Genomic DNA, 17977 nt, shown 5'->3' on the forward strand with positions numbered 1-17977 from the left:
TATGAGAACCTTGGAGAGGAGGAAAGCAATGGATGTCGAGCGGGTCTAACATGATACTGTGAAAGTTCAATCCACAATGGATCCAACACAGTTGCGAGAGTCCAGTCCAAAGCGCATCCAACACAGCAGCGAGAGTCCCGTTCACAGCGGAGCCAGCAGGAAACCATCTCAAGCGGAGGCGGATCAGCAGCGCAGAGATGTCCCCAGCCGATACACAGGCAAGCAGTACATGGCCACCGGATCGGACCGGACCCCCTCCACAAGGGAGAGTGGGACATAGAAGAAAAAGAAAAGAAAGGGCAGATCAGCTGGTCTAAAAAGGGTGTCTATTTAAAGGCTAGAGTATACAAATGAGTTTTAAGGTGAGACTTAAATGCTTCTACTGAGGTGGCATCTCGAACTGTTACCGGGAGGGCATTCCAGAGTACTGGAGCCCGAACGGAAAACGCTCTATAGCCCGCAGACTTTTTTTGGGCTTTGGGAATCACTAATAAGCCGGAGTCCTTTGAACGCAGATTTCTTGCCGGGACATATGGTACAATACAATCGGCAAGATAGGATGGAGCTAGACCGTGTAGTATTTTATACGTAAGTAGTAAAACCTTAAAGTCACATCCTAAGTGCACAGGAAGCCAGTGCAGGTGAGCCAGTACAGGCGTAATGTGATCAAACTTTCTTGTTCTTGTCAAAAGTCTAGCAGCCGCATTTTGTACCAACTGTAATCTTGTAATGCTAGACATGGGGAGACCCGAAAATAATACGTTACAGTAGTCGAGGCGAGACGTAACAAACGCATGGATAATGATCTCAGCGTCTTTAGTGGACAGAATGGAGCGAATTTTAGCGATATTACGGAGATGAAAGAAGGCCGTTTTAGTAACGCTTTTAATGTGTGCCTCAAAGGAGAGAGTTGGGTCGAAGATAACACCCAGATTTTTTACCGTGTCGCCTTGTTTAATTGTTTGGTTGTCAAATGTTAGAGTTGTATTATTAAATAGAGTTCGGTGTCTAGCAGAACCGATAATCAGCATTTCCGTTTTTTTGGCGTTGAGTTGCAAGAAGTTAGCGGACATCCATTGTTTAATTTCATTAAGACACGCCTCCAGCTGACTACAATCCAGCGTGTTGGTCAGCTTTAGGGGCATGTAGAGTTGGGTGTCATCAGCATAACAGTGAAAGCTAATACCGTATTTGCGTATGATGTCACCTAGCGGCAGCATGTAGATGCTGAAGAGTGCAGGGCCAAGGACCGAACCCTGGGGAACTCCACACGTTACCTTAACGTAGTCCGAAGTCACATTGTTATGGGAGACACACTGCATCCTATCAGTAAGATAAGAGTTAAACCAAGACAGGGCTAAGTCTGACATACCAATTCGTGTTTTGATACGTTCTAATAAAATATTATGATCGACGGTATCGAAAGCAGCGCTAAGATCGAGGAGCAGCAACATAGATGACGCATCAGAATCCATCGTTAGCAATAGATCATTAGTCATTTTTGCGAGGGCTGTCTCCGTGGAGTGATTTGCCCTGAAACCGGATTGAAAGGTTTCACATAGATTGTTAGACGCTAAGTGTTCATTTAACTGCTCCGCAACAATTTTTTCGAGGATTTTTGAAATAAAGGGAAGGTGAGACACCGGTCGGTAGTTTACCATGAGGTCAGGATCGAGGTTAGGTCTTTTAAGAAGAGGATGAATAACCGCTTTTTTGAATGCTAGGGGAACCGTGCCCGAGGAGAGTGATAAGTTTATAATATTTAGCACTGATGGACCTAATAATACAAAGAGCTCCTTGATCAGTTTCCCAGGGAGAGGGTCAAGTAAACATGTTGTCTGTTTTATTCCATTTACACGTTGTAACAATTCCTCTAATGTTATTTCCTCAAAACGAGAGAAACTTTTTTGGAGGGCAGTATCCGCCGTATATACCATCGTATCAGTGTTAATAGAACCCCGTTGTAGCTGGGACGCATTGTCTTTAATCTCCTTTCTAATGACTTCAATTTTCTTACTAAAGAATTGCATAAAGTCATCAGCTGAGTGGGTTGAGCTACTGGAAGGGGTCCCTTGTTGGGTTAGCGATGCTACCATACTAAACAAAAATTTAGGATCGTTTTTATTACGGTGGATGAGATTTGAGTAATATTTAGCTTTAGCTAAGGTAAGCATGCGTTTATAAGTTATTAAACCATCACTCCATGCTTGATGGTGCACTTCAAGTTTAGTCGTGCGCCATTTGCGTTCCAGCTTTCTACATAATAATTTCTGAGCTCTAGTTTCTTCTGTAAACCACGGGGTGCGCTTTTTTGGAGCCTTTTTTAACTTTAGCGGTGCTATGTTATCAATGGTTTCGCGCAGGGCGTCGTTAAAGTTGTTAGTGAGGTTATCAATAGAGCCCACATACTTTGGGAATGGTGCCATTACCGAGGGCAGTAGGTCAGCAAGAGTTGTCGTTGTGGCCGTATTAATGTTGCGGCTGCTATAGCAGTTATTATTATTATTAGTTTGACGAACATGCGTCTGAACCTCGAATTTTATAAGGTAATGATCGGACAATACTTTAGTATACGGGAGTATCATAACTTTGGAAACGGTGATACCCCTGACAAGCACTAGGTCTATCGTATTACCGTTGGGATGCGTGGGTTCATTTATTATTTGTGTGAGACCACAGCTATCAATTATAGTCTGGAGCGCTACGCACGGTGGGTCCGATGGGGTATTCATATGGATATTAAAGTCCCCCATTATGATTATATTATCGGCGTGTGTCACTAGATCAGCAACAAACTCTGAGAATTCATTGATAAAGTCCGAACAGGGCCCTGGGGGGCGGTAGATAACAGCCAGGTGTAGAGGCAGCGGTGTGACCGACCTCATAGTAAGCACCTCAAACGATTTATATTTATTATTTATGTTAGGACTAAGGTTAAAGTTTTCGTTGTATATTAGTGTGACCCCCCCCCCACCCCTTTTAAGCGGACGGGCAATATGCGCATGTGTAAAGTTAGGAGGACATGCCTCATTTAGCGCAAAAAAGTCGTTTGGTTTAAGCCAGGTTTCGCTGAGACCGCTGACGTTAAGATTGTTGTCTCTGATAATATCATTAACTAATAACGTTTTGGGAGACAATGATCTTATGTTTAAAAAACCTATATTATAGGTAGTGGGTTGTTTTAGGGATTTTTTGATCAAATTATCCGTAGTAGCAATATTAATAATGTTGTGTTTATTATGCCCAGTGCATTTAGTAAAGTTACGACCATATCTAGGAATTGATACGACAGGAATTTTCCGATTGTTTGATTGTTGCTTTGATAAACTGCACGCATCATAGTTAGCCACCTCGGTAAAACACATGTCCAACTCTGAAACACTCAAAGCAGAAAAAACTTGTTCTAATTTAACTGACTCCTTACCCAGACCAGTAGTCTCGCATTTTCCATTTAAATCCGTTTTCAGGATGGAGGGAAGTGGTGTTCTGTGGGGATTAGCCTTCTGCTTTGTTTTTAGCCCCGCTCGGCATCCGCGTTTCCGATCACACCGCTGGCGTCTGCTCCGTAGACGGCCCCCGCTGCTACTATACTCCCCTGCTTCACAGGCCGCTGGATGTAGCCGCCGACGTATTCCCATGCTAGTTAGCACGTTTAGCACGCACGCGTCTATCAGTCCAAAACGGCCCGATATGTCCACATCCAAAAGTGTCTGGCGGTCGTACGTGATCACGGAGTGACCACGATGTGAGCCAGCCATAAAGTTTGTAGACTTGTCCGGTATTTCTGCCAAATGTTCCATCTTTAGCAGGAGCTCCGCGATGTTGCAGCCCGTCCGGGCGCCGCCATCTTGGATATTTCCGAGTGGTGAATAAAGAGATTATGGCCAACTAAATAACAGGCTATACTGCTACCAAGGACGTGGGCAGCTTTGCCTGGATACACGTAATTGCTGTCGTTGTGGCGTTAGTTTTTCTTTATATAGTTGGAAACTTACTGCAGCTCATAAACTTAAAATAAAACATAACAATAAAACTTTTATTTTGTGAAAGTACATTTTTATTTCTTCTGTTATTATTTGTATTAGCTTCTATGTGTTCTGCCCTGAACAAACACAGGCGTTGTGTCGTGTGTTTACCTGGCACAAGATGCTGTAATCAGCGGCTCTCCAGTGTTGTTCGTAAACCTTCACTTCCCATGCTTGTCTTCTTTCCAGGTTGTGAATTCTCGCAGCCCCATGTTGCACAACAGGGCATTTTTACACGTCGAGAAACTAATGAGGAAGCGCCACAGACACGCAACATCAGCTTAAAGTTAGTAGCAGTCATGGCACCCTGTAGTCAGATGAGTGCCTTTTGACCATTAAGGAGATCGCCTGAAACGAGTTGGCCATACTCTCTTTATACACGACTCTGGGTTATTTGTTTTTCTGGCGACATTTACTGGCCACCATGATCCATAAAATTGGAAATGTTCTAATATGCTTCTCTCTCGGAACCTTTGTAGCTGTAAGTAATTTGCATTCAATATGCATATATTATGACGATTAGACCTAGTTCACACCAGTTCACAATTCCGATTGTTTTGCCCATAAACGACCTGTATCGGATTTTTTATGTCAATGTGAACAGTACAATTACGTCTTTTTCCAAATACAACCCAGGCCTCTTTCCTATGTGGATATAAATCGGATATGTATTCGATTCGAATGCAGTGTGAATGCTCCCATCATCAAAAACAATAAGCGTCATAATTATTCTTCAAAATAGACTGTTACATAATAAATAGTTGACAAAAAAGCAGAAAACATGTGAGGGAACTCGCGTCAATGTTCCACCACTCTTATGGCTACTAAGCTCTTTACAGCAGACATCAAAGCAAATGTCCCACAAAGTGCCAGAGTCCAAATACTTGCCTTTTCGTCCTTCTTAATCTTCTCCACTCAATAATTCAGTTAAAAATGTTGACTTTGATCCTTTAAAATGCAATAAAGGCATCAGTACTTAGATCGACTAGAATTGAAGCCATGTTTACTTCCTTAAACACTGCAGAACGTGTGGAAACAGGGCGTCATTTTTGTAAGGGAAACGACTCCATAGATATTGAATTTGACAAAAAAAATCAGAATTGGACAACGTGTGAGCGTAGCCTTAGATTCAATAGTGTTGCTACCAATCACTGCTCTTACCTTCTTATGTTTTTTATTTTGTCAATTTGTTGATACAGTATGTCCACACACTAGAAAATGGGTGGAGAAAGGAAAAAGGGCTGCTAGATATAGTCTAAATCAAAAACTGTAACATGGAATTTTATGCCTAACCCAATTATTCTTCCAATCTGTCTTTATTATTCAAATTACTGAATCTAATTTTATTAACATTTATTTATTTTCATAGGTATTGAAGTGAGTCTGTACATTGTTACATAACTTTCAACCCTCCCCTTTCTATCATTCAAATAGTTTTACGCAAGTTTCCAGTATTTTCACTTTGATTATATTTATTAACGGTGCAGCATTTTATTCTGCCTTGTTTTCCAGAAGAATTTCCCTTACTTTTAAACATAAATGTTGACAGGTATGATTTGTTTCATTAACATTATGTCATCGCTCATGTGATCTAAATATAAACACTGCTGCCCCGATTCCCAGCCGGGGCCTCAAGACCCCCCATTGGAGACTCCCAGTGGTGGTCCCTGGATAAATGGGATGCATATGAAATACACCAAATAAAACATGCAAATTACCTTTCGTTGCGACCCCAGACGAAAAACAAATCCCTAAAAATGAATAAATAAAGTTACAAACAACCAATATTATCAATTATCAATAAGTGATGGCCATTGCTGTTTTCTAAATGCCGGCTGGTATTCAGTCAAACTGATAAAATCATCGCTAAAAACAATATTATTTTTAATAAAATGTCAATCTTTAAGGTTTTTTTCACAAATTCACATGACTTTTTTTCACCTAATGTTTCTTACAACCACACTTTTCTTAAGCACACAAAATAACAGGATTCTGTACGACATTATATAGTACGACCATATACGAGCTGTGTCAGGAAAGTTCCAGGACTGTTATTTATCGCATTTTTCGACGTGAAAGATCATTACAGTATCTACTGCAAGTTGTTGCCACAGGGACACATGATCCATCAGCACCTGTACAAAGAGATCCTGCTGCGTTTGATATGTTCAAGAGGCGAAAGTTGTAGCAGAACTACTCGTAGCCGTCACCATGACAACCCACAAAGCCCTGAGTATTGATTGAACGGTTCCTGTACTCACCTGACCTAGTTCAGAGTGTTTTTTTTACCTCTTTCCTAAGAGGTCATCAAGGGGATCTCTTTTGAAGATGCGGACAATATCAAGATGACCGTGACGCGGATCGTGGAAGTTACTTTCTACCGGTGCATGAAAGCGTGATCGGTTGAAATTCTGTCATCAAACTCACACATTTTTTCCCCCGTTGGTGAATCCTATTATTGTAGCGTGTTAGACTGGAGGGAAGTGAAATTAATTTGATCCATTTAGTTTTTCCCAGAGGCAAGAAGTGATAAAGTAACACACAGTGAGATTAATAAACATGAGACGCTTATGATTCCCTTCACACCACGGTTTTTCAGTTAATGATGTGGATGCTATTCCATATAATGATGAGCAACAGATCCAAGGGATAAAATGAAAAAAATTAAATACATTATATAAGGCTATGTTCAATATTGAGTTTTGTGACGTGTATCAGATTTTTGCATGTCGATGTGAACTGTAGAGTTTTTTCATATGTGGCTCTAAATCCAACTTTTATCAGATTCGACTGCAGTCTGAACTTTCAGATCGCGTTCATCTGACCTAATTTTCATGAAATGGTGACAAAAGTAAATGTTGTACAAAGGAGCAGAAAACTCTCAGTGGCAATAAAGATGAAGTTTTAGAAGTGATTAAAATATTGAAGGGCTTTCGTCAATGTCCCCTCAGTACAATGGATCCTTCCGACTATGGCAGCTGAGCCACACTACCTTGGTTACTGTTGTCATGTCCCACAAGCTTTCGCCAAAGATGGCGGAGGATCAGCGATCAGTCGATCGAATTTCAGACAAAATTAGTAAATCTTTCCTTCTTGATGCTGTTGCAGCGACCACTTTACCTAAGGCTTTATTCATGAAATTCGAGTTTCGGAAGGCGGAAATTACGATCTGCATCATTTTGATGCCAAGTGGTGGCGGTCAATGCAAATCAGCCACCACATAAACTGCTCATTCAAATTTCTCAGGAAATAATGACAGATTCCTCACGCCATCAATGTTACTAACTGTAATCACCCTCACGTTATTGGAGAAGAGTTACGTAAAAAGTGTGACATTCCACCACAAACTACCTCTTTACCCATGATAAAAAAGCAATAAGTTTATCTGGTTGGCACATATTTTGTTAAAGATCAAAACAACTACTGGAGGAAAGTACATTGTGTAATCCCTTGTATTTATGGACGTAATGATGGAACTATGGGATTTCCTGGACATAAATTTGTCATTTATTTACTGAACTAACCTTTGAACAAAGATGTTCTCACGTTCAGCTGAAAATGTGGTCTCCCAAAAGCTTAGATCCAGTAAAGTAATTTCTCCTGGTTTGTCTTTGGTCTTGGAATTGGGATGAGGTTTTCTCCTTCCAATTTCTCATATTGTATACCCACATTACAACTGCCCAAAGCACACCTTGAAACCATTTACGCAAAAACCGACTTTTCTGAACTGTCGGTACCTGTTCTTGCGTATTTGTGATTTCCATAAGTCACAAAACTGTGAACTCAAGCTATGAAGAAATGGCAGAGGTATTTATAAAACAATCTTGCCTTCTTCTAAACTTGCTCTAAATGAGCTGTTTGGAATTCGAGACTTTAGTGACTTTGGTTTGTCTTAGTATTCTGCATACATCTCCATGTACAGTAATGGTTTACCCAAAGAGCTTTGCGCAAATTCTCACATTTTATTCAGTTGTAGTCCAAAATTGTAGTCGATAAGTTCTTTCTTTTTCTATATTCTTTTGTTGTAGGGCAGACTGGCTCGTACGTGCATATACATGCTAAAATCCTCCACTGTTAGCATTTCTAATAAAAAAATAGTGTATAGTTCTAGCTTATATCTGTCAGTATAATCAATTTGGAAGCACAAAAAACTAAAACATGGCTGACTGGGTGGAAATGCAATCGAAGGGGGCTTGGCCTTTACGAGGACTTTGGCATGTAAATAAGAACGCCCACCAAACAGCATATCCTGAAGGGATAATCAGAAGTGACTTGAAGATGGCCTGTTAAACATAATCGATGCAACATTTTGACCAAAGCACCACCGTTACATGTAATGTAGACCACAAGGAAGTCTTTCAAATGTACAAAAAAATCATAGTATGACCCCTTTAAATCAACGGAAATTCTAGTGATTTTCAGTGTCTTCTTCAATGCTTACAAACCTGTTGTTTGTGGGACAATATGCCAGCTTGGTTGTAGTAGGAGGGCGCTGTGAGTTCCCCGCAATCTGATTGATTAAAATACTCCAGCCCCACAAACTACTATAGCTAATAGATTTCCCTTTTCCTAATCTCTTATTTGAAATAATATATATGGTCTCCGGTTAAACAAACTCCTTGAAATCGACTGACACCAGAAACCAACACGAATCCGGGCCATGTTGACTTCCATAAACACAGGGCTAGCGTGTCGTCAACATCAAAAACAAATAAAAGTCGTATATTTTTTTGTCATGTCAATGACCACATAAAAAGATTGGTTTTACTGTAATAAGAAATCAGCATTAGGCCTCAAACACTGCAGCGTGACCATTGCCTAAGTTAACTCCTCAGATTTTAACAAGAGAGTAGAAAAAAACGATTAAAAAAAAATACAAAGTAAATTGGTGAACGTGGTTTTTAATGAGCTGTCAATGGTGGAGCAGGAAACAAAGATGTTTTAGACATTAGCAGGTCTTACAGGACACAAACCACAGCAACTTCCCCACAAAACCTCAAAATCCCAAACCGCTTTTCCATCACAGCCAGCTTGGTGTGATTTTAACGGCAGATCATTACTTGGGGACAGCAGCGCAAAAAAAAAAAATCAAGCTGTAATAATTAAAGCCCAATGATCAGACCTCAGAAGTGAGAAATTGAAATTGAACGACTGGCCCACATACCAGCCTCATCCCACATCCTGTAGCCTGGAGAGCCTGGGGGCTGAATTCAGCCCCGACTAGGCTATTTCCACACCATCGATTCTGTCATCTATACACGGATGATGGATATCCACACAACAAGCACTGATTCTGATCTCTCCCCTGGCTTTGTGCAAAATGTTTCGTCATATTTCTAAATCAGATGTAGATGTGAACAGATTGAACATGATTAGACTTTTATTGATGCCGGACACATCTGATTCTATATTCCGACTGTGTTATCTGCTCCTGTCCAGCTCTGTTGGTACTCTCTTTGAAGAAACATCTGCAGCGCGGTGATCAAATTAGTGTTTGTGGTTCGATCTGTGTGTCTTGATGGGTCCTGATCCTCTAATCTGCTCCGTTCGCTTGATTTTGTTTTAGTGTCCCAATACTCCTTGCTTTATTCACCTTCATCGATTTGAAATCTGTTTCATTTCTTCCCTTAGGGAATCTCGGCAGCCATCCTTTCTAAGTGCACGCGAGACGAAGGATTTATACCTGTCAATAAAAACCTTTGGTAAGTGCTTCCTGACCCTTTAAATCCAGCTACTTTCCTCACAAAAGAAAGGATGGCTTTCTCAGGCTGGCAGAAATCACAGCTACTAAAACACGCGTTTAGTTACCTCTAACGACAACTGGGACTGTAAATAATCACTCAGGTTGTCAGAAGTGTGAGGAAGAGTGGTTATATCCATCCTTCCAACATGATCACTCTTCCTTACGAGCTGCAAAATAGGGGTCCCAGCAGCCTTGGCGCTCCACAGTTTCCCTGTGATGGAATGGGAGAAAGATCTGGGAAAAGCATCAACGTAACCCCAACGCAGACTTTTCCGAAACCTTTATGTGAATTCTTGGAAAAACACAAAAGCACAGCATCTTGTTAAATATCTGTGGAGTTGTGACAACATATTTACAGTGGAACCCAATTCATCAAGTTTTAGTCCCTTGGGATCTTCTTGTTTTTAAAAAGTGCCAGCTTGACCGCTAAAATTTCTATGAAAAATTGGTCAGTTTATGTCAACTGGTGTTGCACTACTGTTAACATGATGAAGCAGATTTGTGGTTATGTCTAAATTAGGACTGTCAAAGTTAACGCCATAAGGAATGCAAAAAATCGCAATAGTCATGTATGAATCAAGCGATTGTTTTTGCCTCGTTTGATCCTTAAAGAAGATTTTTGTCAGTCGAGGATTTTGAGGTCATGGTTAGTTGGATGTACAATCATCATATTAGACTGCTAAGAAAATACATATTATTTTAGTTAATTAACACATCCGCAAGTTTAGATATTTATTAATAATACTGATAATAGTTTCTAGTAATGAATATTTTGTGTATAGCCTATTTGTTTTTTACATTATTGTAAATCTGTGCTATATTCTGTTAGCCATCCAGTTAGCAAAAAAGACAATCATGTTTTTTTTAATCCTAATTAATAAGGGGATTTGTCTGGTATTTCACCACTGTATATATAATGAATATGTGAGCTATATTGGTTACGATCAACTAAATAAGCTGCCAGCAAGAGCTAAAATTTAGACTATTATTTCACAAAGTTGGGTACATGAATTATATATATATATATATATATATATATATATATATATATATATATATACACATATATATATATACATACATACATACATACCTATATATATATATATATATATATATATACACATATATAAATATGTATATGTATATATATTTATGTATGTATATATATATATATATATATATATATATATATATATATATACATATATATATATATGCATACATACATAAACACGCACACATATATACAGTCGCGATCAAAACTTTACATACACTTGTAAAGATAATAATGTCATGAGTTTCCAATACTTTCTAAAACCTTAATTTTTTTTGTGATAGAGTGATTGGAGAGCATACTTGTTGGTCACAAAAAACATTCATGACATTTGGTTCATTTATGAATTTATTATTGGTCTACTAAAAATGTGACCAAATCTGCTGGGTCAAAAGTATACATACAGCAATGTTAGTATTTGGTTGCATGTCCCTTGGCAAGTTTCACTGCAATTAGGCACTTTTGGTAGCCTTTCACAAGCGTCTAGCAAGCTTCTGGTTGAATTTTTGACAAACTTGCTAAGGGACATGTAACCAAATATTAACATTGCTGTATGTATACTTTTGACCCAGCAGATTTGGTCACATTTTCAGTAGACCCATAATAAATTCATAAAAGAACCAAACTTCATGAATGTTTTTTGTGACCAATAAGTATGTGCTCCAATCACTCTATCACAAAAACATAAGAGTTGTAGAAAGTATTGGGAACTCAAGATGCTTTACAAGTGTATGTAAACTCTTGATCGCGACTGTATATATGGCAGCATGGTGGAGCACAGCTTAGTGCTGTTGCCTCACAAAAAGAATGTCCTGGGTTCAATCCCAGGGCTCAGGGGCTTTCTATGTGGAGTTTGCATGTTCTCCCGTGACTGCGTGGGTTCCCTCCGGGTACTCCGGCTTCCTCCCACCTCCAAAGACATGCACCTGGGGATAGGTTGATTGGCAACACTAAATTGGCCCTAGCGTGTGAATGTGAGTGTGAATGTTGTCTGTCTATCTGTGTTGGCCCTGCCATTTGCTCATGACCCTGGTTATGTAAGAACCGGAATCCAGAATTGTTAAGAACCAGAATCACAATGAGGAATCACAATCAAAACTATAATCTTTAAAAGTCAAATGATTACGAATAAAAATTTAAAAAGACAAATTAGGAATAACAAATAAAATCCACTTGACCTTGTTGGTTAATCTTCTTAAGCAGAATGGAGTTGGAGCAGAGGACGGGGGATAGAGTCGACAATGCAGTGGACACTTACTGAATGCTCTTTTTGGATTCATATTGATCTAGCAAAACTAAAAAATCCTGTAAAAGTCACAAAAAAGTCTTAAGAGCACACAAAGTAGAATAGTAGCTCATGACAGAACTGTTCTGCTGACTGGATGGGCAGCGGCGAGTGATTATTCCAGCTGGAGCACAACTGTCTCGTACAAACACATAGTTTTATTACATCTGTGGTTTGTAAATTGACAAATTCGTACAATGAGTGGTTCCTAATTTGAGGTTTCACTGTAATTAGATTTTTAGTGATTGTAACTGAACCAGAGCAGACATTTTTTTTTTATCATTTTCTGAAATTATCTGTATGAACTGTAATGTATTGATGATGTCCCGAAAAACTGTTGAAATGTTTAATTATGATATTTTACCAGGTCTGTGCTCACTTTGTAGTTCAGATATATACTTGCTCAGACGCTGACTGCGTTTGCTCCACATTGCCTTTCATATGACGGGCATCTTCTAATGGAAGAATGCCATTTCATCTGTGATGTGTAAGCAAATTCCTCATGATGTTCCCCAGGACCACACCCCCTTCACTAAAGCGGCGCTCATCCCTCGCCATTACCTGCTGGGCTTTTATAGGCAGTTCATCATGCACAGGTTATTGAGCTCTTAAGTACGAGTCCCTGCCTGGATGTCGAGCAGTAATTAACTCCCAGCCAAGAGTCCTTTTTGGCCCCACTTCAGCTGAGATAAAAAGAAAAAAAAAGCCATCCAGGAGGCAGCCACTTTGCATTAGATGATATTGCATCAAACATTCTTGCACTTAGGAACAGACGGGACATGGCCGGATGGCACGAGGCCACGGGGTACACGCCAAGGATTCACTGCAGATGCTTTATACATGACACACACAGAAGTATTGGGACGACTGGACCCGACGGCCACAAGGAGTGCCAATTAATAACCGCTTCTGTAGCAGCTGCCAATCTTCTGGAAGACTTTGTGCGAGGCTCAGCATCTCCCATTGAGTTCAAGGTCTTTCTCACTCCTCCAAGTCTGCTTACATGGGCTTGGCTATGTTGACTTTTATGCTGGAAAATAACATATCCTCTGAGCCCGACATACATATTAATGGAGAAAGAATTCAAATTGTCAGCAAATATAAACATTTTGGGTTAATAATAGATTCAGAGCGTTCCTTTAACCCAGGGGTCGGGAACCTTTTTGGCTGAGAGAGCCATGAAAGCCAAATTTTTTAAAGTGTATTACCGTGAGAGCCATATCATATGTTTTAACACTGAATACAACTAAATGCATGCATTTTTTAAGTAAGACCTACATTTTTAGAGTATAAGTCTTATATTTTATATCATTTTTATTCTGAAGCTAACCAATAATAAATAAAATACTTCTTTCGCAACACTAAATTGGCCCTAGTGTGTGAATGTGAGTGTGAATGTCGTCTGTCTATCTGTGTTGATCCTGTGATGAGGTGGCGACTTGTCCAGGGTGTACACCGCCTTCTGCCCAAATGCAGCTGAGATAGGCTCCAGCAACCCCCGCGACCCCAAAAGGGACAAGCGGTAGAGAATAGATGGATGGACTTCTTACCATTGATGTGACTTATTGAACAGGTGCGGTTGAAAAACGGATGGATGGATTAAAATACATAAGAATGTTTTACATGTTGAACGTTATTTTTAACACCGATTACCAGCGGAATTATTCATTAGTAATCGTGTTAAGCAATGTCAGCTCAGATGTATCTGAGAGCCAGATGCAGTCATCAAAAGAGCCACATCTGGCTCTAGAGCCATAGGTTCCCTACCCCTGCTTTAACCTCTTAAGGCCCAAGCTGTTTGTCTACATGATTTTTTTATTTCTCTTTGCTTTTTGGGCTTATTGGACCCTAATTACACTAAAAACGAATCATATTTGTAGATGGTGTACTTAGTCCATAAGTAACAAATGTGTACTTCATGTGTAGAAACATGCTAATTTTTATTTTTACACTTTTTCCCCCCCAAATGCCATTGTATGTTATACTTTTCTGACACCACCAGATAGCAGTATAAGTGTCCATATGTCAACATAAGACCCCAATTCAGTAGTGTACACATTTTAGAAATAAGAGCTAAAAGGTGCTGTCCACGCATGTGGCCATCAAGGCTTTTAGAGGTTAAAGCCCATGATGGCAAATGTTATGTTTTCCAAGAGGCGATGAGGGCAGACTGACACCAGGTCGCAGTAATGTTCATAAATGTATTATATATATAGTCAATGTATATATAATAATAACAAACAATACTACTGAATTATATAATGGAGTGTGACAAAATCCAAGAGTGTATGCGTGTGACAATGTGTGTAGATTAGCTGAAGTGCGTGTTACCAAAGTGTTGACGAGAGCGAAGGAACGAGGAAGTCCATGGGGGCAGGCAGGATCAGAGGCGAGAGAGAGGCGTCAGAGTCCAGGGGTGAGCGAGGAGTCGAGGAACGAGGGAGGAAGTCAAAATCCAGGAAACACTGCTGAAACACGGGAGAAAACAAAGGACACATCAAGCCACGGAGAGAATAAAAAAATAGAGCATAAAGCTATGCTTACGATTCACCATACGAGAAACAAAGTTCCCGCGGGGATCCCTGGGTCACTGGTCTTTTAAGCAGCTCGCCCTCATTAATTCCAGGTGTGTGGAAAGGCAATCGCCTGCAGGTTTGTAGCTGTGTGGGCGTGCTGCTCTCAGCGCGAACAGGGGCGTGTCCGAGCACACTGTCAGCTGAGAGAGATTATGTGGGCGTGGCCCGTGGTGCGCTCGTCAAATTGTGTAAAATAATGAAGTTTATCCATCCATCCATCCATTTCCTACAGCTTATTCCCTGTGGGGTCGCGGGGGATGGGGGGCTGGTGGCTATCTCAGCTACAATCGGGCGGAAGGCGGCGTACACCCTGGACAAGTCGCCACCTCATCGCAAGGCCAACACAGATAGACAGACAACATTCACACCCAGGTGCATGTCTTTGGAAGTGGGAGGAAACCGGAGTACTCGGAGGGAACCCACGCATTCACGGGGAGAACATGCAAACTCCACACAGAAAGATCGTGACTACTCAGGACCTTCGTATTGTGAGGCAGAGGCACTAACCTCTCTCCCACCGTGAAGCCCATATAATCAAGTTTCATCTTGCAAATTTTCGTGCAATTCGAAATGAAATGTCAACTGAAGCAGCAAAATTATATTTGCATTCGATGATTTTTAGCCACTTCAACTATTGCCTTACCAGCTGGTCTCAGGCTGGTCAGAGTTAAAAAAAAACAAAACAACATTGGAAATCTTGTACAAATAAGCAATTAAAGTTATGGATAAAAAAAAAACCTAGGGACTATCGTCACTGTGCCATTCTAAAAAAATACATACTGTAGTTCCTTGAATTGCCGCAGGGCATATAGTATGCGCCTGCCTTGAATTACTGCCGGGTCAAACTCGCTTCCCAAAATAATTAGCACATGCTTAATATTACCGCCTGGTCAAACTCGTGACGTCACGAGTGACACTTCTCCTGTCATCATTTTCAAAATGGAGGCGGCTGATTTCAATACCGGTAATTTAAATCGCATAAAAGGAAGAAGATTAAGAGCTATTCAGTAGGATTTAAGGTCCAAGCTTACATCACACTCACATTTTTACTGCATGCCTTTGGTAAGTGCCGGAGTGAGAAGAGGTTTTAAAATAATTAACGCATGCTTAATTTTACCGCATGCCTTTGGTAAGCACAGGAGTGAGAAGAGGTTTTAAATTAATGAGCGCCCCGGCGACAATTCAAGGAAATACGGTATTTTAAACTGGGACAGCATTCACACATTTGCAGACTTAAAAGTGACCTATGAAGTACTGCATGAATTGGCTCTAGATCCTCTGTTCATCAGCCAAAGAAACAGCCGTAAGCGTGTCACTCGAGGCTCGAGGCTTTGTCAGAGGTGACTGTTATATTCCTCTGAACAGGAGCACTTTCAGTAAGTCGGCCTGGTCAGTAAGGAGCGCAAATGTGTGGAACTCAGTACCAGAGGATGTTAAACTGCTCACAACTTACAAGGCCTTCACAAAAAAAATGTAAAATGTGGCTTATCAGGGCCTACAGCTGCCAGCAGTAAAGGATGAGCCTGTTTTGATGCTAAGATAAATGTTATGTTGTGAGGTTGTATTTTTTTTTTTTATCATATTGTTTATGCATTATGTGCGTTTATTCTTTTTCTCCGTCTTTCTTTTCTTTTTCTTTCAAAATGTAATTTTAATGCCTTTTTTTACATCGTGGCCAAGGGACTACAGATGAAAACTAGCCTCCTGGCTAACTCTGGCTTTTTTAACCATTGTCCCCTTTGAAGTAAACTGATCTAATCTAATCTAAACATGGCCACATGCAAGTGGCTCCACAAACATGAAAGAACACGCCTTATTGTGCTTGCAAAATGAATGGATAGATGTAAAGTGGACATTTTTGTTGTACTAAAATGTTTGTCTGTCACCAGGTCATTGTCCTATGTGACGTGTATGGGCTGTTTCTCCTTCCTGTTGCTGGGAGGCGTGTACTTTATCAGTGACGTGAAGGGATGGTGGGGAGGCCAACCATTCATATATCCAGGTACTGATCGATCATTGCCCAATTACAAATAGACACATTTTCATTTAAATCCATTAAAATAAGTCTGTACATCCATTTGTGCTTTCGTCCTCAGGGATGAACTCCATCTTCGTGTACGTTGGACACTCGCTCCTGGGTTTTTACTTTCCGTTCAGCTGGGAGATGCGCTTCCAGGAAAGCCACTGGGAGTGGCTCTTTCAAAGCCTGTGGGGAACAGCATTGTGGCTAATTATTGCCTACCTCCTCTACAGGAAGAAGTTTTTCCTCAAAATTTGACCTGTCCCTACATTCTATATACCATTCTAGGCTTGTTTCAAATATAACTGTCTCATAATACACATTTTCAACTATTGCAAATGTATTTTAGGAAATTATTTCATGTTAGTAAAAGTACTGAAATGACTAAAACTAACAGCAGTGAGTTTTTAGCATACAATTAGAAAATACATGAAATATAGCCACACTAGTTTATACAAAAAATGATAACATCACAGGAATGTTTCAGGTAACAGGACTGTCTTTGTATTTTCCCCTAATTGAATCGACTCTAATACACAGAAAAATACATGACATAATTTACTTCTGGCCCTCCCTGGTCTGCAGAAATTCTGAATGATGCGAGTTGTAGAATATTTCATGTTTTTCAGGGGTGGTTATGTTTGATGGAAACAGGACTGAGTGGGTGTGTTTTAAAGATAACAAACCTAAAGTAAAATTTTGGAAAATCACTCATACAAATGTTAACAAATACATTTCTAATGTACTGTAACATATTTCATGTTAAAGTCTAATTTTAGGTTTGTTTTTGTTTTTATACAAATGCTATTTTCCTAGGATCCAAATTACGGAAGTTAAAATATATTTTTAACTTGTATTTATTAAATATGCAATCAGATTGTTTTGTTTTTGTGTATAGTTTGTACTGTTTTTTTTTTTTTTATGGTACATGTTTGTCCAAAATAGAGTTTGATTATAACAATCTGTACTTCGTTTGAAAATGTGTTTGTAAATTTTAGTACAGTAAATGTCATCATGCATTTTTACATACGTATTTGATTAAGTAGTTTTGTGAAAACATTTTAACGCATTTCAATGCTAAAAATTTGAGTTGTTGGTGTGTGTGTGTGGGGAGGTGCTGAATCGATATTTTCTTTTTTAACTGATAAGCTGACAAAAAGAGAAAGAGAGCCTAGCAGAGCTTTACCACAGGTGTGTTTCAGTGCTTACTTGGTTAGAGCTTGTACTCAGGCTAATAAATATTCCTTCAAAATGGATGAACATTCAGGGAG

General features: G+C 39.8%; 1 protein-coding gene across 4 annotated transcripts in view; it reads left to right on the plus strand.

Annotated features, from left to right (window-relative positions):
* The window catches only part of si:dkey-192p21.6 (uncharacterized protein LOC565246 homolog), a 105925-nt gene extending 88256 nt beyond the window's left edge, over positions 1-17669 (plus strand). For all 4 annotated transcript variants that reach the window (XM_061910806.1, XM_061910808.1, XM_061910809.1 and 1 more), the window contains 3 exons: positions 9657-9727; positions 16576-16688; positions 16783-17669. In XM_061910806.1, the coding sequence (XP_061766790.1) occupies positions 9657-9727; positions 16576-16688; positions 16783-16964 (366 nt within the window). In that variant the 3' untranslated portion in view covers positions 16965-17669. The remainder of the gene's footprint in view (positions 1-9656; positions 9728-16575; positions 16689-16782) is intronic.
* Positions 17670-17977: the final 308 nt, after the last annotated feature.

This window comes from Nerophis ophidion, linkage group LG09, assembly GCF_033978795.1.
Source record: "Nerophis ophidion isolate RoL-2023_Sa linkage group LG09, RoL_Noph_v1.0, whole genome shotgun sequence".
Classification (NCBI taxonomy): domain Eukaryota; kingdom Metazoa; phylum Chordata; class Actinopteri; order Syngnathiformes; family Syngnathidae; genus Nerophis; species Nerophis ophidion.